Below are 24,562 nucleotides of genomic sequence, written 5' to 3'. Positions count from 1 at the left end.
TCAGCAGCAGATTAAAATGCCCAAATATTAATAATACAATTGTGAAAATCGAAACGGAAATACATCTAGGTAGTCAGTGAAAAATGCAAATCGACTCTCATCATTCCATCTGCTCAGATATGCTCAGCATTTCTCCCTAGATTCTCAGTGGACCATATTATTAAGGTCAATGGGCATGCTAATGATTCAGTGATAGCATCTGAAGTCCCTTACAACTAGCCATATTATTTACAATTTAGTTGGTAAAAAAGGTAACTGGTTTAAGTTTTATACTCATTAAAAAAAAAAGTATGACAAGAAAAATGTAATATCTGCAAGCATATTTTATACTTTTTTCAATACAACTTTACTATTTACCTTTGGCCTGGGCAGCTGCACTGTGAGAATATCCAAGTGACAGCAGAGCCATTTCGATCAACTGGTTGAAAAGCATGTCCTTCCTAACCAATACAAACTCTGCATGTTCTTCTTTGCAATCGTACTCAATGAAATTTTCATAATGCTCCACGACACAGAAAACTGGAAGCATATTTCCTAGAAATATGAAAAATAAACAAAAATATATAACTATTCTACAAAAAGCCATTAGCAGATACACACCCATGCATATCTATCTATCTATCTATCTATCTATCTATCTATATATATATATATATATATATATATATATAAATACACACGCACAAACGCATTAAAGAATTGGTTAAGATTCTTTCCATTGGCAAAAAAACAAAAACAAAACATAAAATCCAAAACATCACTGTGCAAGAAGTGTAAAACAGATAAATACTTATATTTTTTATACAGACGGTGTAAATAATTGCTATAATAGCTGGTTATTACATTTCCAAAAGTTTGATGTTTATAGAAAAAAATAGCATCCATGGGCAAATTCATCATTTTTAGGCCAATATAAAAGGTGTTTTGAAATGATGTAAATCTTAATGCCATGCTTACATTTTGTTGCAAAAATAATTTCAGTAAGACATTTCATCCATTTGTGAGTTAAAAACATAATTCTGCAACACCAAAGTCTCGTCTAGTTTGAAAGTAGTAGGGAATTACTACAGGTAGGCAATTCTGACTGAGTCTGATAGTATACAGTGAGACCGTCTTGGAAATGATGACAAGATTTACATCACCAGGACACAACCAAGACCAGTGGTCATTTCACTGCATGATAAATGTACACACTCTTCTTTACCTTATTAACATCTCACATGTGTTCCCAATACACGCCTAAATGACTACACAGCATCAAGTAGCTGTAGGGGTAGAAGGCATCTCATTCTGCTCTCATATATATTGTGTGTGTGTGTGTGTGTGTATGTATGTGTGTGCGTGTGTAATCCAAATCAAATTCCTAGTATACGCAAGTATACCTGGCCAATAAAGCTGATTCTGATTATTCAGTGAAAAAACGTCAATGTTTTACTTTATGATTCATAAATAACTACAGACCACTCAAAAAGGCTTAAAAAATACCAGAAATCTAGTGTACACGCACATTTATTATTTGAAACCACTTGTTTCAAATCTATACTGTATAGACACAAATATGCAGTCTGATCCTCACTATACGGATGCTAAGTCCAATTTGGTATTGAGTTGGTTAAGATCTGGAACATTCTTTTACAATGTAGGAAGACTACTGCTATTCTCTTCTGAAGCAGTAGCGAAGTGGGGATTCCTCTGTCTTTGAAGTGGGTGAGGGGAGCTCAATTTATTGTGTGAACTCTTCTTGTGACCTTACGCAAGCCACTCACTTGTTCTTTTCTGGCACAGAGGAGTAGATTGCAATCTAGTCAATGCAAAATGTCCCCGCAATTGAAATCTATTCTATAAGGCACTGTGGTGTAGAAAAATATATATCTCCATGCAATTAAATCTTTACTTTCGGAACTGACTTTCAATGACCGTCTTTTAATTATCAGATGTATCGCACGTAAAACTAAATTGCTTACGAGATTGTCTGATTTCTATTAAAATTGTAAAATACAAGGGGAAAAAGTGTCAAACTGCATAACATGTTATTTATTTGGTCTAGAATGTTTGCACGTCATCGGGCACAGAGTGACAAGTGGTGTCTTTACTCAAGTGATCAGCATTATATAGCAACACTGTCACGTAACTGCTCCCATCTGACCTAATACTTGGCCCAGCTTCCCAGTGCAGCAACTTACAACTGTCCAGCATCAAAAAAAAAAAAAAGAGGAAAGCTTTGGTCAGTGCTAAAAATATAAGATGATTCCAACCTGAAGGCACTGCTAGGGCTTTTGCTGAACGTTTATGAGTCTATGTAAACAACAAGTCTGCATAAGGAGCAGCGAAGTCTGTAGAATCCTTGTCTAAAACTGTCCTGGCATTAAAGTTTACTGTGCAAATATCACATAGTACCAGAGACAGCTGAAAACTCCTATTTAGGAATTTATAGAACTTATACGTTTGCAGGCGTCAGAATGTCCTTTTATATAGCTTCGCCAAAGCTTCTCAGCACAGTATTAATGCACTCACTTTGAAAAGCCATAATAAATGATATTTTTTATGCTTGTTCTACCCTGGCTTTCTTAAGATGCATACATTCTTGGCAAACAATCAATAAATAGGGTAATCATGAACAGAGGCCAAAGAATTTGCTGAACTGCTGTTTTTCCATTTTAATAGATAGAGATCTAACAATACCAACTGCTGTGTCTGTTCATTTTAGGATCAATATATGCTTTGTTTTCGCCAAACTGAATGCAAAATGAATGATTGTATGATAAATGTTACACACTGAACACAATGACATTCCACTGCCTTCAAATATGTACTTGAAATTATCACTTGTTTGAAAATAATACAACTTGTAACCCAAAAGGAAACATCTACACAAGAGACATGACCATACCTACTTTTTAAAATAACCACATCTTTCATTGTCTTTGTCATGTTTATTAGCTGGTAACATTATTAGCTTAATTCATTTAAAAAATCTTTGCACTTGTCCGATAGTGTTGAGATTAAGGAAAAAAATAAAATAAATAAAGAAGCCTTTATCACACTTTCTCTTATTATCAAAAGTGTTTTAAAGGCTGAATATAAATAAAATGTGTCAAACTAACAAATGATATAAAAAAAAACTTGATAGCCAACAAGTATTATACTACTCTAACCAACACAATCGAAAAAAATGTTATTCTATGTAACCTGCAAAGCAGCAGAAAAAAAACTCTCAAAATCCTCACACTCATTTGTAAACAATCACTGGGATGCAGCAGCAGCTTCTGATTCATCTATAAATTTAGGATGTTATATGGTTTGAAGAAAATTACCTTTTCGGATACTGGTCCTCATCATGTGTGCAGAGTGTCTAAGTGGCACCCCTTGCATTTTTCCACCTGTACTTCCAATTCTTCCTCTTCCTAGAGGACTTCCATTCTGCTCAAGGCGGGCTATTTTGGCTGGCGGACCTTTTGGATCGCTTACATTGTTAGACATTTCCGAATGTTCTATCCCCTGAGTTGTCTCGTTCGAATGATCCATGCTCAGTCCCGCCTCTAAGGATCACCTGGCACAATAAAAAAAAAAAAATCAACAAAAAAAAAAAACACACACAGAAGTATTTATAAATCAATGAGGCGTGCTTGTCTGTTGTAGTATAAGGAATGCGAATAATAACCAATTGTTCTACTAGTGCACACACACACAAATACACACACACATACATATATACATATATATATATATATATATATATATATATATATATATATATATATCAGAATGAAATGCAGAACACTGCTTGAACAGTATTACAGTTGCACACCAACCTCTGGATGACAAACACCTGTGATCATAGTAGCTATTCATTTGTTTTTAGAAAGTTTAGTCTATCTGTTGTATAAGGAATATCATTAAGAATACATATTTTTGGGTGGAAAGAATGCCCATTTTTATATACTTACCTTTAGTAGGTTTTCAGTGTCATTAAATTTCAGAATTGCAATCTAAATGTTAATACATATTCGATATATATCTGTGTTCCATTTAAAAGCAAGATATTAACTTTCGTTTTGTGCATGGAAGTGTATAATTCAAAGTATTTGGCCCTACTGAAAGGTTTAGCTTAAAACCAAGAGTATATAAGGAGTTCACAGTTATCAATAATACGCCAGTCACACTGTGGCTGATATCTACTGTATGTGATTTTGAAGGTTGTATCTAATCCATTCCGTACCACAGGCTCTCTGTATGCCAATTAAGAGCACATATTTAGAATCTGTCTGCTCATGTAAGTCTATATGCATGGAAACATGACTAATGCACCATGCTGAGTGAGCATTATACTGTCAAAATTACATTACACTTTCATGTGGCAGCAGCAGCAGCAGCAACACAAGTTTGCCAGCAAGGGCCTTTAAACTTCGGAGGGTTCACAGAAGATTACAGTAACATTCTGTTATACATACCTACATTATGAATACACGATAAATGTAAACATGCCTTTTCATTAGATACACCCACTGTGTGACGCTATACTTCACTGTAATATATTTTTGTTTTTCTGTAGCTGCATGTAGGAAACAAGCATCAGATCTGACACCTGCAACTTCCTCATAACAGATCTATAAAGAACTAATGCAGCTTCCCAATGCACAGCAATTAAATGTCATACTTTCTTTTTCTCCTCAAGACAAAATGACATTAGACAAGTCTTTATTTTGCAAATAAAACAATTCTTTCAATTAAAATATCTCTATTCATGTTGTAAAGCGTAATCAGGAGACAATGTAACATGTCACAGAACTGCTAGTGAAATCTTGACTAAGAAACATTATAAGACTTATTTAATAATGGTTCTTAGATCAAATGCTCAGTTACTGTTTTTATCCCCACTGGAAATTAGATAGACAGACAGACAGACAGACAGACAGATACCGTAGATAGATAGATACTGTAGATAGATAGATAGATAGATAGATAGATAGATAGATAGATAGATAGATAGATAGATAGATAGATACCGTAGATAGATAGACGATAGATACCGTAGATACATAGATAGATAGATAGATAGATAGACAGACAGACAGACAGACAGACAGACAGATAGATAGATAGATAGATAGATAGATAGATAGATAGATAGACAGATAGATACCGTAGATACCGTAGATAGATAGATAGATAGATAGATAGATAGATAGATAGATAGATAGATAGATAGATATTGCTTTGAAAATAACAGGTAGTTTAAAGTTAATAATAACTTAGAAAAACTCTACAGCTCAAGTAACTGATGTTGGGATGTCAAACTCCACATTTCCCCAGATTAAAGACTTTCTGACAAATGTGGCCCTTACAGTGTTTTGACAAACAGCAGCACCCTGAATTTTAACATCGTACATCGGTGTCAAAATCAGAATCAATTGTGTATAAAACATCTAATTTGCCTATTTAAAACACTATGCCCAAGGCTAAAGTTCACCAAGATCTCGGTTACAAATAATGATGAGCAGAGCATACCCACAATGACAGCACAAGGCGGTGACAATTATCTGTAGTTATCCCTGTCAGGCTGTGCCTCTGTTCTGCTTAACCCATTCACCGCCAAGAGAGGGTCAGCAGGGATCTACTTCCGTGCCTTGGCTCTGGTCGCAGTAGTTACCTGAAACTGATACTAAGCTCACCTACACAATAAGGCTTTTTTATGTAAAACACAGAGCAGACACAGTAATCGGCTGGCAAAGAACACTTCACACTGTCTGCAAAACTAAAACCAGCCTTCAGATTATTTTCAATTTTAACATGATCACATTTTTTTGTGGCCAACTTCTCATAATGAAACCTGAAGTTAAAGGTAAATGTTAGGACTTTTTTTTTATTTTTATTTTTTTATAAAGTGTATGAATCACTCGGAACTATGTGACTACCACAGTGACAGGCACATATATATGGAATGACACAACCAGCAAGTAAATGCAATGTAAATAAATGTAGTTTATATAATAATACATATACAGTACATGTTTTCTGGAAAGAGCACTAGGGGACTAGAGAGAACTTTAGCTGTCATTCCGGTACTGAACGCAGCAATCCCAGGGCACATTGGTTATATAGACAGACCAACACTACAAAGTCTCAGGAGACCCAGGGAGCCAGGGAAGTTACAAGCCCTCCGGTCCTTGTGACTGCCACAATCCCTACCAGGATTTCCCTCTGACCTTTTAAAGAGACAAAGAAGCAAAGTGCTACAGTGTGACAACACACAAGGCACAAACTCTATGGCAGTCAGGGCCAGCAGCGGCTAAAGATATAATAAAAGATAACTCACCACTTCCCAATCTGAAAGCATATAATGGATAAAGGAAAGTCCAACTTCCTCTCAGTTGATGCAATAGGGATTTCTCTGGTCCTTTTAGCAGCAGACCTGCAGATAACTTATTAAATGCGAATCTTCTTTTCTATATTTTTGAATATATATACATATATTTGTTTCTTAATGTGCTTCCCCAAAATGGTGACAATGTGCATCCAATGTGCACAGGCAAAAGCAGGGAGAGGAAGAGACTGGCGGCAGGAGGAAACTAGATAAAAAAGTATATTAATAATCTGTGGTAAAGAGATGCTCAGCAGAGGAAGAAGCCAACAGCAGCTGCTGGTGATATTCAGTCTGGAGAGTTGTCCAAGGAGCTCGCAATCAAATCGAACCACAGCATAGTGACAGCAGGGAACGAGTGAGGGATGAGATGGGATGCTGGAAAGGACTGAAGTTGGGTAGTCACAGAGACAGAGTGGATGCTAATGTCATCCACCTGCACAGTCCCTGACAAGGACCATTTAAATTGAAAGCATCAAACTTTTTTTTGCTGGAAATAGGTGACGGAGTGTACAGGAGGAATTGAGCTCCCTATGTTTACAGGCTGGGAAGAGTTGACAGGTAGACCAGGATCTTCTCCATGTATAAGTAGATGGGAGGTAGGACTGGAGGGGTGGGAGCAATGGAAAGAGATGGGTGTCGAGGAAGGAAGGGAAATAAATAAATAAATAACAGCAATAAATAATAATAATATTATAAAGTGAGGAAAGTGAGGGGTGCTTCCTCCTGCCCGACAGCCAGGGGAATTGGGGGCAGATGACAGGGAAGTGCTCAGTAGTTTCTCAGAATGCAGGAATAATGCCTCTTCTCAGTCCTGGGCTTATGCTGTCCTCCTCTCCTAGGTGCATGCATTATTAAACAATAGGCAGGCTGATAATGAGGGGTTATTTGCTGCTTGGGGTTGCTGGCTGTTGCAGGGTGTTATGATTTGAGCAGCTTGTGTGTCAGGAGAGTGTGTGTGTGTGTGTCTGTGTGTGTGTGTTGTGTTTGTTTGTCCAGTGCTGCTGCTTCTCTCTCTCTCTCTCTCTGCGTTTCTGTGTCCCCATTAAATTATTAGTTGTATTGACTCATCACTCCTCCTCCTCCTCCTGCTCCTGCCGCCGTTCCCTGCTCTCTGTGCTCTAGGACTGCTCTCGCTAATAGGGATGCTGCTGCTGCTGCTGCTGCTGCTCCCGGGCTTGTTGCTGCTGCTGCTGCTGTTGTTGTTGCTGCTTCTTCTTCCTCCTCCTCATTTTAATACAAAATAAGAGCAGCCGGGCCACCGCCGGAGATCCAGCTCCCTTCCTGCAGCCCCAAGCCCTTCCCTGGCGGCCCCGGATCAGCCGACGTCCTGGGAGAGAGACAGAGGAGGAGGAGGAGGAGAGACATGATGAGAGGGGGAGGAGAGCAGCAGCAAACCCTTACATGCATGGGATCAAAAAGGGGGAAAACCAGAAAGAATATAAAAGGCGATATAGGAGACGGGCAGCGGGGCGCGAGGAGGGAAGGAGGGGGGTAAATTAGGAGTTTAGGTAGGCAGGTGAGATGGATGAGGGGGAGTACCAAGGGGGGGGATTGGGATTTCCGGACGCGCAAGAATCTCTAATCTTCTTGATTACAGTGAGGCGGCTGCGCGCAGATTATACACAATAGCCAGAATAACAGGGAGCAGCAGTACAGGGTGGAGGGAGGGGAAGGGCGGCAGCATGGAGGCAGGCTGAGCTCACACAGTGACACAGGCACATAGGAGGGAGGGAGGAGGAGGAGAGCTGCAGCCTCTCACAGCTTAACCCCTTCCCGCAGCCGGGGACCACAGCAGCAGCTCGCCGGGCTGCTCAGCATCGCTATATACGGGAACAGCCCGGGCTACTTCTACACAATGTAGGATTTCCTCAGCAAACGCAGGATGCAGGACACACAGGAACAATTTACCTTAAGTTCCTCCTCTCTTATAAACTTCCATGGATAAGTGAGAAAGTTTCCTCATGCTGTACGAGCCTGTCACACACACACACTGTTCATTCATACTGAAGGCTTATGGTTATAGTACAGTATGTGTGCACTATATAGAACAGGCTGAGACTCCAGTATCCGAAATGTTTCACCAGAAGAAGTATTCTGGATTTTCGTATTCTGGATTCTAGTATATTTGCATAATATAATACTGAGAACGGGGCCCAGGTTTAAGCACTGAGAGGCAGATGTATTTAGCGAGATGAAGTAATAAAGTGGAAGGTGATAACGCAGCAGCCAATCACCTCTTAACTGTCATGTTACATGCTGTGTTTATAAAAATGACAGTTGGGAGCAGACTGGCTTGCGGCATTATCTCCTTCAACTTTATCACTTCACCCGGCTTAATACGTCTGCCCCCGAGTCAGGAGTAGGGATGGACATCGGAAGCCCACCAACAAATGAAGGGTTGGCTTCCGCCATCGAATCTTTCAATAATGGCAATTTACCATTGTATCAAAAGAATTTGATACAAAAAAACTATATGTTCTGTGCATGTGCAAAAAAAAAATCCCTTTTTCCGCATCAAATATCTTCAGTGCGGCCAAGCATGCGCAGAAGCACTTCAGCAGGGCTGACTGAGGGACCATCAAATCACCATTGATTGTTTACCATTTGATGGCGGCAAACATCGAATGCTAATAGTACTACCATCAAAACAAAATCATCGATGGTTATGAAACATTGCGATGTCCATCCCTACTCAGCGGTGCTTTAAGAGTAGAGGAGGCCCGTGTGTAGCCTCCTCCATTCAGGCCCCCTACTCTCTGCCGGCCTCAGCGCAGTAGCGTCTGAGCACTATAGCGCATAAGTAGACCTCCGACAAAATGGTGCGGTTGGCATTTTTTGGGCGTTTCTAGTAGAATTGCAGGGCTCCGGAGAGGTAAGTATTAGAAAATGGGCCTGTGCACAATGCACACATTGCACCAATTATAAATATGCCACTTCCCGGAGCCCTGTACATTTATGTTTCATATACACATAAAGTGGTATCCAATTACCTTAGGTAATTGTATCAGATCTAAATAGCCTCGATAAGACAGTGTGAGGCACGGTTTATCTAGGATCTTGTTACCTTCCTCAGGCAGTCGAAACAAAATCCTCAAAAGCAGCTACGTCCTCAAAAGCGACCAAGTTTTACTGAAACTGTGTTTTTGTGAGAAAATGTAATAGGATAGCATGTAAAAAAAGTGATAAAACCTGGAAATTTTTTTTTAACACCTGTTGCTTCACGGCAGGTAATTGTATACCCCCGCCATAGTCCTCCTAAGGTAAAATATACATGAATTTTTAAATAATTTTGTGCATGAAACAAAGTTTATACCCAATATTAATTTTTGTGTTCTTGTTTCCTAGCACGGCGCCCCCGATTTCCATCGTACACCATTGCATTGCATCGCATGCTATATAGCGGCATGCGATGCGATGCGAGGCAACCCGATTTTTAATTGTACAATCACCCTGATGGGTGCTTACAATGTGAAATGCACCCCCATTCTCAACGCCGCCCCCACTATCAACCCGAAGCGTGGCGAGCGCAGCGGTACGCGTCCTCCGATCTTTTCATACCCCAACTATCCACATCGGCCTGGACTTGATTTTAGATAATGTGGCGAGCGCAGTGAATGTGTGTTGGCGTTGATAGTGGGGGTGGCGTGGACAATGGGGGTGCATTTACCATTGTAAGCACCCATCAGGGTTGCGATATTTAATTGTACAATCAGGGTCATTTTCCCGAATATCGCATACCTCAGAGGCGGATTGGCCCACCGGGAAACCGGGCCGTTTCCCGGTGGGCTGGACCAGATTTCACGCTGGCTGGGCCGCTTACCTCTGTTAGAAGCGGCCGCAGCCCAGCCTGGTCACAAACGGCAGCATTGCCCAAAACAAATATGGCCGCCGCATATATGCATATATTAAATGCACATATGCGGGGCCATATTTGTTTTGGGCAATGCTGCTGCTGGATGCCGACGGAAGAGCGGTGGCGGCGGCTGTGAGTAATGTCCTACCCCTCACCCCCTGCTAGCTAGTTAGTCCGCCCGGCGCCCACCCTCCCTGCTGCCGCCCGTCCAAACCCTCCGGCCAGCTCACCCGCCCGCAGCAGCAGGGAACGCACTCGCAGGCAGAAAGAAAAAAAACTCACTTTGTTAAGTGAGTAGTCGTCGCCCACTGCCACTAATGTGTTAATTGTTAAACGCATAATGCGCACAAAATATATATATATATTTATATACTATATTATATATATATATCTATATATAGAGATATATATATAGATATATATACACTATATATATATATATATATATATATATATATATATATATATATACACACACACACACACTATATATATATATATATTGTGTGTGTGCGTCTTGGTTCATAAATTGCCGTCTGGCAGGGGACTGGTACTGGTACTTAGTGTGTGTGTATATATATATATATATATATATATATATGTAGACAGAGGACTGGCACTTGGTACAGCGAGGGTTAATTGAACAGGGTGCCTTCCACAACAATGATATAGAAACGTATCTCCAGATAAGTGAAAAGCAGATTTTCAAATAAGAGAAGACAGGAGGCGGCAATGCTTCGAAACTTGTCGACACCAATATACGGACTTCTTCTTTTTCACTTGTTATGGATTGAATACAATTGACTACTTATTTGAGAGTGCCGCCTCCTGTCTTCTCTTATTTGAAAATCTGCTTTTCACTTATCTGGAGATACGTTTCTATATCATTGTTGTGGAAGGCACCCTGTTCAATTAACCCTCGCTGTACCAAGTGCCAGTGCTCTGTCTACATATATATATATATATATATATATATATACACACTAAGTACCAGTACCAGTCCCCTGCCAGACGGCAATTTATGCACCAAGACACATTTAATCTATGGTTTCCTTCCCAGTCCTCTTACTGGAATTACCTTTTAAGTATTTTCTAAGGACGCTTTCGACAGTCCAGTCATCAGCGCTTTAGTCTCAATCACTCATGCTTGTCACCCAGTTAAAGTTTTAACCCTACGGGTCATCCCCCTTTCAGTGATCTAAATAGCCTCGATAAGACAGTGTGAGGCACGGTTTATCTAGGATCTTGTTACCTTCCTCAGGCAGTCGAAACAAAATCCTCAAAAGCAGCTACGTCCTCAAAAGCGACCAAGTTTTACTGAAACTGTGTTTTTGTGAGAAAATGTAATAGGATAGCATGTAAAAAAAGTGATAAAACCTGGAAATTTTTTTTTAACACCTGTTGCTTCACGGCAGGTAATTGTATACCCCCGCCATAGTCCTCCTAAGGTAAAATATACATGAATTTTTAAATAATTTTGTGCATGAAACAAAGTTTATACCCAATATTAATTTTTGTGTTCTTGTTTCCTAGCACGGCGCCCCCGATTTCCATCGTACACCATTGCATTGCATCGCATGCTATATAGCGGCATGCGATGCGATGCGAGGCAACCCGATTTTTAATTGTACAATCACCCTGATGGGTGCTTACAATGTGAAATGCACCCCCATTCTCAACGCCGCCCCCACTATCAACCCGAAGCGTGGCGAGCGCAGCGGTACGCGTCCTCCGATCTTTTCATACCCCAACTATCCACATCGGCCTGGACTTGATTTTAGATAATGTGGCGAGCGCAGTGAATGTGTGTTGGCGTTGATAGTGGGGGTGGCGTGGACAATGGGGGTGCATTTACCATTGTAAGCACCCATCAGGGTTGCGATATTTAATTGTACAATCAGGGTCATTTTCCCGAATATCGCATACCTCAGAGGCGGATTGGCCCACCGGGAAACCGGGCCGTTTCCCGGTGGGCTGGACCAGATTTCACGCTGGCTGGGCCGCTTACCTCTGTTAGAAGCGGCCGCAGCCCAGCCTGGTCACAAACGGCAGCATTGCCCAAAACAAATATGGCCGCCGCATATATGCATATATTAAATGCACATATGCGGGGCCATATTTGTTTTGGGCAATGCTGCTGCTGGATGCCGACGGAAGAGCGGTGGCGGCGGCTGTGAGTAATGTCCTACCCCTCACCCCCTGCTAGCTAGTTAGTCCGCCCGGCGCCCACCCTCCCTGCTGCCGCCCGTCCAAACCCTCCGGCCAGCTCACCCGCCCGCAGCAGCAGGGAACGCACTCGCAGGCAGAAAGAAAAAAAACTCACTTTGTTAAGTGAGTAGTCGTCGCCCACTGCCACTAATGTGTTAATTGTTAAACGCATAATGCGCACAAAATATATATATATATTTATATACTATATTATATATATATATCTATATATAGAGATATATATATAGATATATATACACTATATATATATATATATATATATATATATATATATATATATATATATATATACACACACACACACACTATATATATATATATATTGTGTGTGTGCGTCTTGGTTCATAAATTGCCGTCTGGCAGGGGACTGGTACTGGTACTTAGTGTGTGTGTATATATATATATATATATATATATATATGTAGACAGAGGACTGGCACTTGGTACAGCGAGGGTTAATTGAACAGGGTGCCTTCCACAACAATGATATAGAAACGTATCTCCAGATAAGTGAAAAGCAGATTTTCAAATAAGAGAAGACAGGAGGCGGCAATGCTTCGAAACTTGTCGACACCAATATACGGACTTCTTCTTTTTCACTTGTTATGGATTGAATACAATTGACTACTTATTTGCGAGTGCCGCCTCCTGTCTTCTCTTATTTGAAAATCTGCTTTTCACTTATCTGGAGATACGTTTCTATATCATTGTTGTGGAAGGCACCCTGTTCAATCAACCCTCGCTGTACCAAGTGCCAGTGCTCTGTCTACATATATATATATATATATATATATATATATATACACACTAAGTACCAGTACCAGTCCCCTGCCAGACGGCAATTTATGCACCAAGACACATTTAATCTATGGTTTCCTTCCCAGTCCTCTTACTGGAATTACCTTTTAAGTATTTTCTAAGGACGCTTTCGACAGTCCAGTCATCAGCGCTTTAGTCTCAATCACTCATGCTTGTCACCCAGTTAAAGTTTTAACCCTACGGGTCATCCCCCTTTCAGTGATATCCGCCGCCTCTGCCACACTGGCATCGCGGCTCACCAGTTATGTCACACATAATGCAATGTTTTATTTATTTATGTGCACGGTTTATACGGTAATCGTTTCTCTGTGCTTTTCCCCCTCCCTCAGATCCGACCGCGCCACACCGAGAAGCCCATGTATTTCTTAGCCCAGAAGGTTGCCTAGGCAACCTCAAGCGTGCGTGTCACTAGCGCAGCAGCGTCTGACAGCTTCCGCTCCCTTCTACCTCCGGCTTCCGCTTCATGTCGTCCCGGCTGGCGTGGACGGATGGGGGATGGCTGAGAGGAGTGTCTTTCTCACCTATTTAGGTAAGATGTTTTATTTTGTACACTGTTTTCCACTTGAGCACCTTAACACACCCCGAAACGTTGGTCGTTTGTCTCACCACATTAAATCTTTGAAAGTGCCGCCCATTCCTGTTCTACTATTCATCTTGTTCTGGGAGGGCACCGGGGCGCAGTGACTACCAGGGTGAGTGCCGGGCCGCCAGCACCGAATATATATATATATATATATACTAATATTATATATATATATTCCGTGGTCTGGCACTCCCGACCTGCAGTATCCAGACTCTCCTCAAGGAGTCACTTGCTCTGGTGCCATCCCGATCACCCGTCGCTGGGTGTGATGTATACCCAAAGAAATAGCAGGGGCCACTCAGAGGCTTGTGATGAAACTGTCACAGTGCTTTTAATTCACATCTACATTTCGGGGCAGTCGAAGGGGACTGCCCCTGACGAAGGGGACTGCCCCGAAACATATATGTGAATTAAAAGCACTGTGACACTTTCATCACAAGCCTCTGAGTGACGTCTGCTATTTCTATGGGTATATATATATATATCCAAAAGTAAGACCGGCACTCAGGTCTTAGGATTAGTCCAAATGAACTGTCTTGCCCTGGTGCCACCCAAAGGGCCTCGCAGCCCGTGTAGACAAAGACTGTAGAAGAAGGGCACTCAGGGACTAGTACGGCTGGTGAACGTAGGACAATTTTATTGCCTGGTAGTCTACGTTTCGGGGTCTCCCCCCGTCGTCAGGACAAAACAATAGTGTTATATATATATAAAGACTGTAGAAGAAGGGCACTCAGGGACTAGTACGGCTGGTGAACGTAGGACAATGTTATTGCCTGGAAGTCTACGTTTCGGGGTCTCCCCCGTCGTCAGGACAAAACAATAGTATATAAAATCAACTCCATGCGTAGTTGGATAGTGGGGGTATGAAATCACCCATGGGTGACTATACAATTAAAAATCGGGTCTTTACATTGAAAAATCGCATTGCATGAATTGTATGCCACTATATTGCATGCAATGCGATGCAATACAATGGAAAAAATCGGGCGCCCAGATATTACACAAGTACCGAGAGAGTTACCAGCCATGCCCCCACAGTGGTGAAAATGGGGCGTGGCCTCGTTGAAATAGGCCACACCCACAAAACTAGGCCACACCCCTAAAAATTTGTGCCCCCCCCAGGGCTGCCTCAAATTATTTCCCGGGCTGCTTTTAATTCCCAATCCGCCCCTGGCATACCTTATGGCATCGTATGCGATGGGTGCCATGCTAGGAAACAAGTACCGATTTTTGTTTCATGTACTGTACATCTGCTTATACACATAGGGTTTTGTTTTAAATTGCTGGATTATTTGAACAGTCGAAATTTTTTAAATTTTCACCCGTTTTTAAGGCCGAATTGGATTTGCCCTATTCAATGCTCGTGCAGATTTTTCAACTGGTTGAAAAATCCGGCATGGTCAGAAATCATCTGGATCAGCGAATTCACTGCCAATCCAAGTGTTTTTGACCACTTTTGGTCACATCGTTTTGGATGGCTTTTGGGTCTGTTTTCGTCCATGCTGATTCGCCCCCCAAAAAAGGGAAAAGGCATGGGCAAAAATGGACAAAAACACCTGCAATTGAAAACTGAGTGGCCAAATGTGAATACTTAGTGCAGTTTATTTCAGCTAGACAAAAAAAAAATTGCACTTTGAATTTAATTTAATAGCCTGAAGCTAATTTCATATAATATTATCAATATTTTTTGCAGGAATTAAAGTTTGATTACATTGAACAAATTATTATTAAAAATAATAATTTGGATTTTGGGTATTTATATGTTAGTTGGGCGCCCACTATAGTTAGTACGCTCATACCCCCACTATCCATGTCGGCATGGAGTTGAATTTATATAGTGTATATTTATATAGCCCTAAGTGTGGTGAGCGGATGTGGAAAACTAAGCAAATAGCTTAGTGGGCGCCCAACTAACAAATAAGTACCGGATTTTGCAATATATTTGATTACAGGACTCAGCCTGCAGTGGCATTGTCCAGCATGTGCCTCTAATGCCGTATCCAAGTTTTATGTTGATAGAGGAAGGAAGCAAGTGAATATATCACAGACATTTTTCTGCTGAGTAGGGATGTGGTGACAGTGGCGCTACTTCTCAGGTGATGGCAAGTCGCAATCTCAAAGTAGTTGATGGCCGAGTAGGAATATAATTTTTACACACATACAGTAGAGCTGTGTTACCAGTTCAAGGGCCAGATTCTCTAAGCTTCAAAAGTGATAAAATGGTGAATGATAAACAGCCAGCCAATCAGTTCTTGCCTGACTTTTTCAAACACAGTCTGTGACATGGCAGGTAGGAGCTGATTGGCTGGCTATTTATCACTCTCCAATTTATCACTTTTGAAGCTTAGAGAATCTTTCCACAAAGAAGCTACTCTTCAAACTGCCACAATTATTTTAAAGTGAAAAAGGGGCAGATGAGCTGCTCTCTAGTAGAAAATCTAGATTATACATTAGCCAATCTAGGTTCCTGCCTAGTGGGCCGAGTGGGTACTGAGAAACCCAGGATCAATGAAACTAATTTTTATGCGTGTTTATTTCTGTCAAATGGAAGAGGTAAGCTTATCCCAATCCGGTTTCTTGCCTAGAAGCCAACAGTCATTGGAACAGAGTATGACGGCTTTGGGTAATGTGTCTCTAATTGATTTTCGGCTTGTGGCCTATAAAGGTAGGAGCAGAACCCAGACTAACGTAGAAGTGCATATGCATGCAGCATCCCTTAAACTGGTTTCGGATATAGCCTGTGCTCGCTGTCCACTGTATACTGGATTTTAGGGTGCATTCCTGTATTGGCGACTGACAACGTGTAAATGCACCACCAGGACAGCACAAAGAGTTGGATAAATGGTTAAAGAGAATGGTGGCACTGGAGGAATATAATAGAAAACTGAAGTTCAGTGAATCTAATGTATACATAAGAGCTCACGCAAGTAGGTTAATGGAGAAGGCCTACTAAGGTGGTTGCATGAAAAATAAATGTATGGATGCTGCTAGCGGAAAATAGAGCGGATTGAAAAAGGTCGGAGGAGGCAGAAGGTGTATACTCTGTTGTGCATGTCACTGGCTGCTTACTGGACCTCATGGCCATAACTCTCAGAGGCAATGAAGTCACATGCCTCCAGCTCCAAGCCCTTATTGGGCACCTGCATGTACAGCAGCACCTGTGTGGTTTGCAATGGTATCCAAGCACGAGCACTGCTTTTCCAACAAAGCTATTTGGTGCGCCCATTGGTGCTGCTGTATCATTTCTTGGCTCTGACCCAGAAGCCCCACCAACACTTGTTATAGGAGACAGAACTACTCCCACATCAGCCTGTGCTGCAGCAAGTGACTGTGCACCCACTGTTAGTGCACTATGAGATGGGACCTGCAGATGATTTTGCATTGTGGAAACAACTAAATATCGTGAGTCTAACTCTAACCCACTGGCTCTTGTCACAAAGCGGAGCTCGAGCCCTGCCATTTCACTGTGGGCTTCTGTCCTTTGTTTTAGGAGGGGATGGGAGCACCAAGCTCCAATTTGCCTCCGGGCGACTGGGATGAACTTATGCCTGTGCTGGGCCTACAATCTTACTAATGGGCATCCTTCTGGGCAGTGGCGGCTCCAGATGAGGGGCTGCAGCACAGTCCAAAATTCAAATAGGGGAGAAACACCAACTGCCAGTGAGTTAGTTTGGAAAGGCAGTTGGTGGCAACTGCTGTGCCTACCCTATTTGAATTGTGAACTGCGTTGTAGATCCCCCTCTGGTGCTTCAACTGTTTCTGGATATTACTAAATCTATTGGGCATCATATCAGGCATTACCAACACCAATGGGCATCTTACTAGATGCTACTGACATCTAATGTATCTAACAGGGCATTACTTTTCCTTGCAGTTAAAAAACATGCACAGTTTGCACACTGAACCTAGTGTAGTTATGATGTCATTTTTACATTTCAAATACTATCATTAAATATATAAACATCCAGAAAGCTTGCAGAATAAAAAATAGATGAGATTTGTAATCAATATCAGGAATAGGACTAATAATAGCACGCAATGGGCAGGTTTATCAGCAGTGTTGAGACATTTCTGGGGACAAGATATCCAGAGAATAAAATCTTTAAAACCTTAAACTACGTCATTAAACAATACGTATCATGGGCCAACTATGCATATACAACCTCTCAGTTTCTCTGAGCATCTGGTTTATGTTGTATTAATGTGCCCCATATTGATTTAGTAACCTTTAGGCATCTACAGAACACTGCCATGTGTCATCTGCTCATTAACATATAAATATTGCTAAATTCTGCAGAATGTTTCAAACATACTCTATAACTGGATATATTATGGTACATGATTTTCTCTGAATGTCTACAGGACCGATAAACACACTGATAAATATGAAGGCAGTTTAAATGTAATGCTCTAACAGTTCAGGATGTCCAGATCACCTGAGGATTTGCAGAATGAGTTGGTAGTAATGAATGAACCACGTTCAAGCCAGATCCACAAACACTAAAAAACAAGACAGATTTTTTTAAAGCCTCAAGACTACATAGTGCAGCCCCTTAGACACTGCACCACGTAGGGCCCCTTAGACCCACTGCACCAGGTAGAGCCCCTTAGGCACACTGCCCCAGGTAAGCCCCTTAGACACACTGCACCAGGTAGAGCCCCTTAGGCACACTGCCCCAGGTAAGCCCCTTAGACCCACTGAACCAGGTAGAGCCCCTTAGACACCCTGCACCAGGTAGAGGCACTTAGACACACTGCACCAGAATTCCGCACACTGTAATATCATTACACATAATGCCACACAATGTAATGCCCATTACACATTGTGCCACACAACATAATGCCCATTACACATTATGCCACACAATGTAATGCCCATTACACATTATGCCACACACCATGACACCCATTACAGATTATGCCACACTCCATAATGCCCATTACATATTATACCACACACCTTAATGGCTATTACATATTAGGCCACATAAGTGCCATTTACCTACTGTACATGCTCATTGCTAGGAGTTTCTTGCTCAAGGCCATGGGTTACATGCTTGATGCCATAGGCTTCATGCTTGATGCCAGGGGTTTCATGCTCGATGCCATGGGGGATTACATGCTAGTTGCCACAGAAGATTACATGCTTATTGCCACGGGGGATTACATGCTGTTTGCCAAAGGGTATTACATGCTCGTTGCTAATTGTGATGTCATGCCGGGCCGGCCGTGCCTACAATTTCTCTGGGAGAACACAGAGCGCTGCAGCTCGGGTCCCATCCACAGCCATGAGCGGCAAGCAGCAACAAGAGACAGGGTCCCTGCACCTAGCTGCGGATCTGGGTTCAGATGTACTAAGCTTGAAAATTTATAAAGTGGAGAGTGATAAACCACCAGCCAATCAGTTCCTAACTGCCATATCACAGGCTGTGTTTGAAAAATGACAGGTATGAGCTGATTGGTTGGTGGTTTATCACTCTCCATTTTATATTTACCCTGTCTCTGAATATAGCCGGGCTGTCCACCGCTCTCTGCCCGGCTGTCCTTGACTTCAGTCCCCAATACAGCGAGTAGCAACACACACTTCGATTTTGAAAGGTTTTCGTTTTGATTTTGCTTATAGAAGCAAAATCGAATTGAAATCGCACAGTATTTAAGACGCTTTTGAGCTGCATTTGATTCGATGCACACTCCCTTTTTCTCTATATCGAAAAGAAAAATAGACTGTGCAGGCAAGGAAATATCGAATTCGATCCAATAAATCGAATGTGTACACTATGCCTTGAATGGAAATCAAAATCGATACCGAATGCAAAAGTGATGATCTAATGTGAAATCGAATGGAAAGCAAAGGCCAAATCAAAAGGGGTGGAATTGGTGACATTGAAAGCAAATTGAATCGAAAGTAAATTAATGTATGTGTACACACCTTAAGCTACCATAGTAATCAGGGTGCTGACAGCAACAGAGAAGACACTATCAGCGCCCTGATTACTACGGCGGCTTACTCAGCTGCATACTTCGCGTAACAGGTTGGTCGGACCTGACCACGTGTTTGACAGAGGTTAAGCTGGGTTCACGCTGTCATATTAAAATATTGTCCTTTTGTCCTCTCTGAGCGATAACTTTTTGAATATGGTCCACTTTCTACACTCATTAATGAGTTCTTCTGTCAGCTGTACATGTAGCTCAATTTTGATTATTTTGTCAACGACTGTATGTTTGGAGTGGTGACAGGATGGCATTACGGAACGATATTGTTAACGATATTGTTCACTTTGTATGCGCTATATCATTTGACTGGGAGTTCAAAATAATAAACTGCCAATATCGCTTATGGAGCATATACCCAGCTTTAGTGATGACTACACCTGTGCACCAGCTAAGTAGATTTCGAGGACCGTTTTGGCCAGCCCTGCTCTAAGGTGCATTCAAAAACACTCAAATTTAAAAACTCCAAAGTTCATCCAGTTCAGCCCAAGTTAAAAAATAACATTAAGATGGAAAAACATGGTTTTCCCAACTCTGTTCTCAAGGTACCCTACCAGTCCAGGTTTAAAAATATCCATGCTTGCAGCAGGGATCGTTTAATTAAACTGAGTAGTTAAGGGGCTGATTTAGAGATTATCGCTGATGGGCGATTTTGCAGAACCCTGCCATCAGGGCCATCTGAACAATATTGTAGACCCTGGGCAAAGCAATGCATTGGGGTCCCTACCCAACCATTAACAGGATTTTTTTTTAAACAAATCATAACATACCCCTCCTGCAGTCCTGCACCATATTTTCACTTGCTTCCTTACAATGAATGGCTGTCAACACATTCATTGGTAGATGGCTCCAGCCATCCACCAATCAGCATGTTGACAGCCATACACTGTCTGGCTGCAGGCTGTGAAGCAGGAAGAGAATGTTGCACTCAGATTGGTGGAAGATAATACAGCCTGGTTGCTCTGATATTCTCTCCTGCTCCCAGGAAGATCAGGAGGCAGATTCTCACAGCGCAATCTGCCACTCCTTAAAGGCCCATAGAATTGGGGGCCCTTGGGCAGCTGCCTATTAATCCCATACATTAAGATGGCCCTGCCTGTCATCAGATAGCTGCCACCCAGACATAGTGAAATCCTGCCCCATGCACATCTGTAAATGGCTTGGAAAAATCTCACCAATTGGCAGCCAGCTGCAAATCCATGTGCAACTCACTCACCATCGTATGATTTTTCCAGTCTGAGCATGACCTTAAATCTTCTACAACTCTGCAATAGAAACAGGCTGATGGAACCCGGAGCTGATGTCCAGTGCCCTTCCTGGACATGCCTGCGTTTTTCCTTACATTCCTAAAAAACAGCTGGTTACCACCCACAAACGCTGACTTCCTGTCAATCAAACTGTGGCCGGGTTGCAAATACAAAAAAATGCTGATTTTTGTTGCTGTTTGGACTCGTGCATGTGTACTGCGATCCGTTCACATCGATTGCTATGCTAATTCACACAACAGCGATCAGCTCTGAATAACCCCCTAACTTAGCTGTGCATAGGTAGCCTGCTAGTGTAGCTCGAGGACCAAGATTGGGAACTACTACCTCAGCATAAATAAAACACATATAAACACTACTATATGTTTGCAAATGTATAACAGATACAATTTCTACTCAACACTATTATTTGTGAATATGACAAAAAAAAACGTAATATTTTTTTCCTGTTGTAATAACAGTTCTTGAGTGACAGAATTTTTTGGGCATAAATTACAGCACTGACAGATTACCCACAATATCAACTGGTACTGTATATGTGGCTTTGTGATAATGAGGAGGCTTGGGGTCAGCTGTAGAGCTGTAGCATCAAGTAGTGGCATTCCTACCTACATGCGCCTTCCATGCTACATATAGAAAACCAGGGTTGAGATTTCGTCACAGAATTGTAGACCTTTTTATCAGGTCCTTCTTTAGGAACAGTGGTGAACTTTCAAGGACTGGGCCCGGGTGCAATACTATGCTTTGCCCTCTCTCTCTCTCCCCCCCCTCCCCCCCTCTGCCCCACCCAAAGTTTATAACATGCCACAAGGCAGTGGGTGACAGGGAGAAGTACAAGGTGACAAGGGTGATGAAAAGAGGCAGAGGGTGATGGGGAGACAGATTGTGTGACAAGCAGGGACTGATAGGGTTAAGGAGTGAGGCAGAGGGTTACGGAGAGTTAGTGAAAGGGAAAGGTTGACAGGATAGGTTGATGGGGAGAAGGAGAAGCAGTGGGTGACAGGGAGAAGTACTGGAGGATGGAGATTGTTATGGGGAGATAGTGAGAGAGAAAAGGATGGGGTAAGGGAGAGAATGGAGGGAGAGTGTAAAGGATAGGGTGGGTAGAGAATGGTAGAAATAAGGGAAATAGAGATAGAGGAGACAGAGGGAGAGAGAGGCAAGGTGAGGAAGTGGGAAATATGAAGTGAGGGAGAGAGAAGAAGTGGTGAAAGGGTGAAAACGGAGGAAAGGAGAGAGAGAGAGAGAGGGAGGGAAAAGAGAGAGCGATCCCCAATGTGAGTAAAGACTGATCTTACACAGAGTATACCACTTGCACTTACAGTGTCCACAGCAGGCAAGCTTGGCCGACACAGCAGAGACAAAGGGCCTTATTCTACTTCACTCTTAGAGGCAAATTCCTTCTTAGCTGGACAAAACCATGTGCACTGCAGGTGGGGCAGATGTAACATGTGCAGAGAGAATTAGATTTGGGTGGGGTTTTTCTTCAAAGTGAGATCTATATTGCAGTGTAATAATAAAGCAGTCAGTATTTTCCCTGCACAGAAACAAAATAACTCACCCAAATCTAACTCTCTCTGTATAAGTTACATCTGCCCCCCTGCAGTGCACATGGTTTTGTCCAGCTAAGAAGGAATTTGCCTCAAAGAGTGAACTAGAATAAGGCCCAAAGTCCAGCTCCAATGGCATAGTAACTGAGGAGATCTGAAGTGACATGATTAACTGCTGCCTGATCCATAGATCTCCTTTGGTTTATAGCAATGTGGGCAGTCACTAGATCATGACCCTGGCGACAGTATTGTCATAGAGGTGGATAATAAGAGGAGATAGAAGTAAATGGGGGGGGGGGGGGGCTATATGTTTGGGCGCTGCAGGTATAATTTATGTGCTGCACTACTGCTGTATATATAGGAGGGAGGACCCATAATGGCTACTATATATAGGAGGGAGGACCCATAATGGCTACTTTGGCCAAACCTGTTTGAATAGTACTGGTGAGGATCACCAATATTAAATATTTTTGTTTATGTTTTAATAGCGGCTCTTTACAAAAATAAAATACGCTATTGTTTTTTTCAATGAGACATTCAAAGCAATATTTTTCCACAGCTGTGTCAACAATTTAATACTATCCTACGATTGAGAACGCTACAACATTCACACTTAGTCCAGAAAAATACAAATAAAACATGCTTACTGACAAGTTATATTAGCTTTCATACTGTGCAAAGTGCATATCAAAATAACTCAGATTTGCTAAATTTACAGTAATTATGGTAGATAATTGTGCGATAGTTACATTTACTGAAATTAACTGAGGATAATTAATAATTCAATTAATATCTGTTCTGTGCTGTATATGGCAAATGTGACAGGTGCTTGTGTCCATGCTTAACCTTAATAAATATCATGTTTATATAGAATGATGGTTACAATGAAACTGATAATTTTTCACAGTTATGAAAAAAATTATATCACTATATAATAGATACTAAAAATACCAGAAAAAATATTGTAACATATTATGTAAGTAATTTTGCAATGTAATTCTTGTTGGCATCGTAAATATGGCCACAATCTACAGGTTATCTTAACAACCAACCAACTAGTTGGCTGGTTGGAACAATAAAGCCTGTTATAAAGTCTTTATTTCTTTACTATATATATTTTACTTCACATTCTTGCAAGAGGGCAGTGACTGTGACCAGGAGAAAAAAGCATGGCCATTTTAATGTATAGGAACACTGGGTAGCTGTCCATGGCCCCACAATTATTGGGCCTTTGAGTAGGGTTGGGTGGTGGTCACATAATCAGAGCAGCAAGAAAACATTCTCTACCTGCCTCCCAGCCTGCAGCCAGACAGTGAATGGCTGTCAGCGTGCTGATTGGTGGATGTCTGGCGCTATCCACTAAACACAGTGCTGAAAGCCAGTCACTATATGGAAGCATTTGGATAGACAGCCTATGTTCTGGATAAGCATGTTCTATATTTTTTTTTAATAGGTTCCTGTAAAAGCTGTTAAGATGGCCACAGAGAGAAGGGAAGCTGCATTTTTCCCGAGCCTCCTGAGAGGTGGCGGACGGGGTCCCGACAGTCGGGATCCCGACAGTCATTAACCCGACGTTGGGATCCCGACTGTTAAAACACAGACGGCCGGGTTCCCGATGGCTGCCGGCTATTTTCCCTCCACGACCCCTATAGAGGGAGAATAGGTGGCGAGTGTAGCTCGCCACCATGCCCGCAGCGTGGCGAGTGCAGCGAGCCTGCAAGGGGCTTTGTTGTGCTGCCCACGCTGTCTGAGACCAGGCAGTCGGGATCCCGATGTTGGGATAATGACTGTCGGGATCCCGACTGTCGGTGAATCATACCACACCCCCTCCAGAGATCGAGCTGCAAGAAGATTGTCTCCTTATACCTAAGGGAAAAAGATTCATCCTTTTGTTGCTTGGTTGGGAGA

At 41.9% G+C, this 24,562-nt stretch overlaps 1 protein-coding gene across 8 annotated transcripts in view; it reads right to left on the bottom strand.

Annotated features, from left to right (window-relative positions):
• Nucleotides 1-24,562, bottom strand: part of SATB1 (SATB homeobox 1) — a 166,736-nt gene that overhangs the window by 72,048 nt on the left and 70,126 nt on the right. For 2 of the 8 annotated variants that reach the window (XM_083188775.1, XM_083188778.1), the window contains exons 1-3: nucleotides 6,317-8,043; nucleotides 3,315-3,550; nucleotides 358-534 (exon numbers count right to left, since the gene is read on the bottom strand). In XM_083188775.1, coding sequence (XP_083044901.1) covers nucleotides 358-534; nucleotides 3,315-3,525 — 388 coding nt within the window. In that variant the 5' untranslated portion in view covers nucleotides 3,526-3,550; nucleotides 6,317-8,043. Of the gene's footprint in view, nucleotides 1-357; nucleotides 535-3,314; nucleotides 3,551-6,316; nucleotides 8,045-24,562 lie in introns of those variants that run through there. The other 6 variants (XM_083188781.1, XM_083188773.1, XM_083188776.1 and 3 more) reach the window with 6 other exon arrangements.

This window comes from Crinia signifera, chromosome 5 (assembly GCF_055691185.1).
Source record: "Crinia signifera chromosome 5, ASM5569118v1, whole genome shotgun sequence".
NCBI lineage: Eukaryota > Metazoa > Chordata > Amphibia > Anura > Myobatrachidae > Crinia > Crinia signifera.
This window is presented reverse-complemented; position numbering and strand designations above follow the sequence as displayed.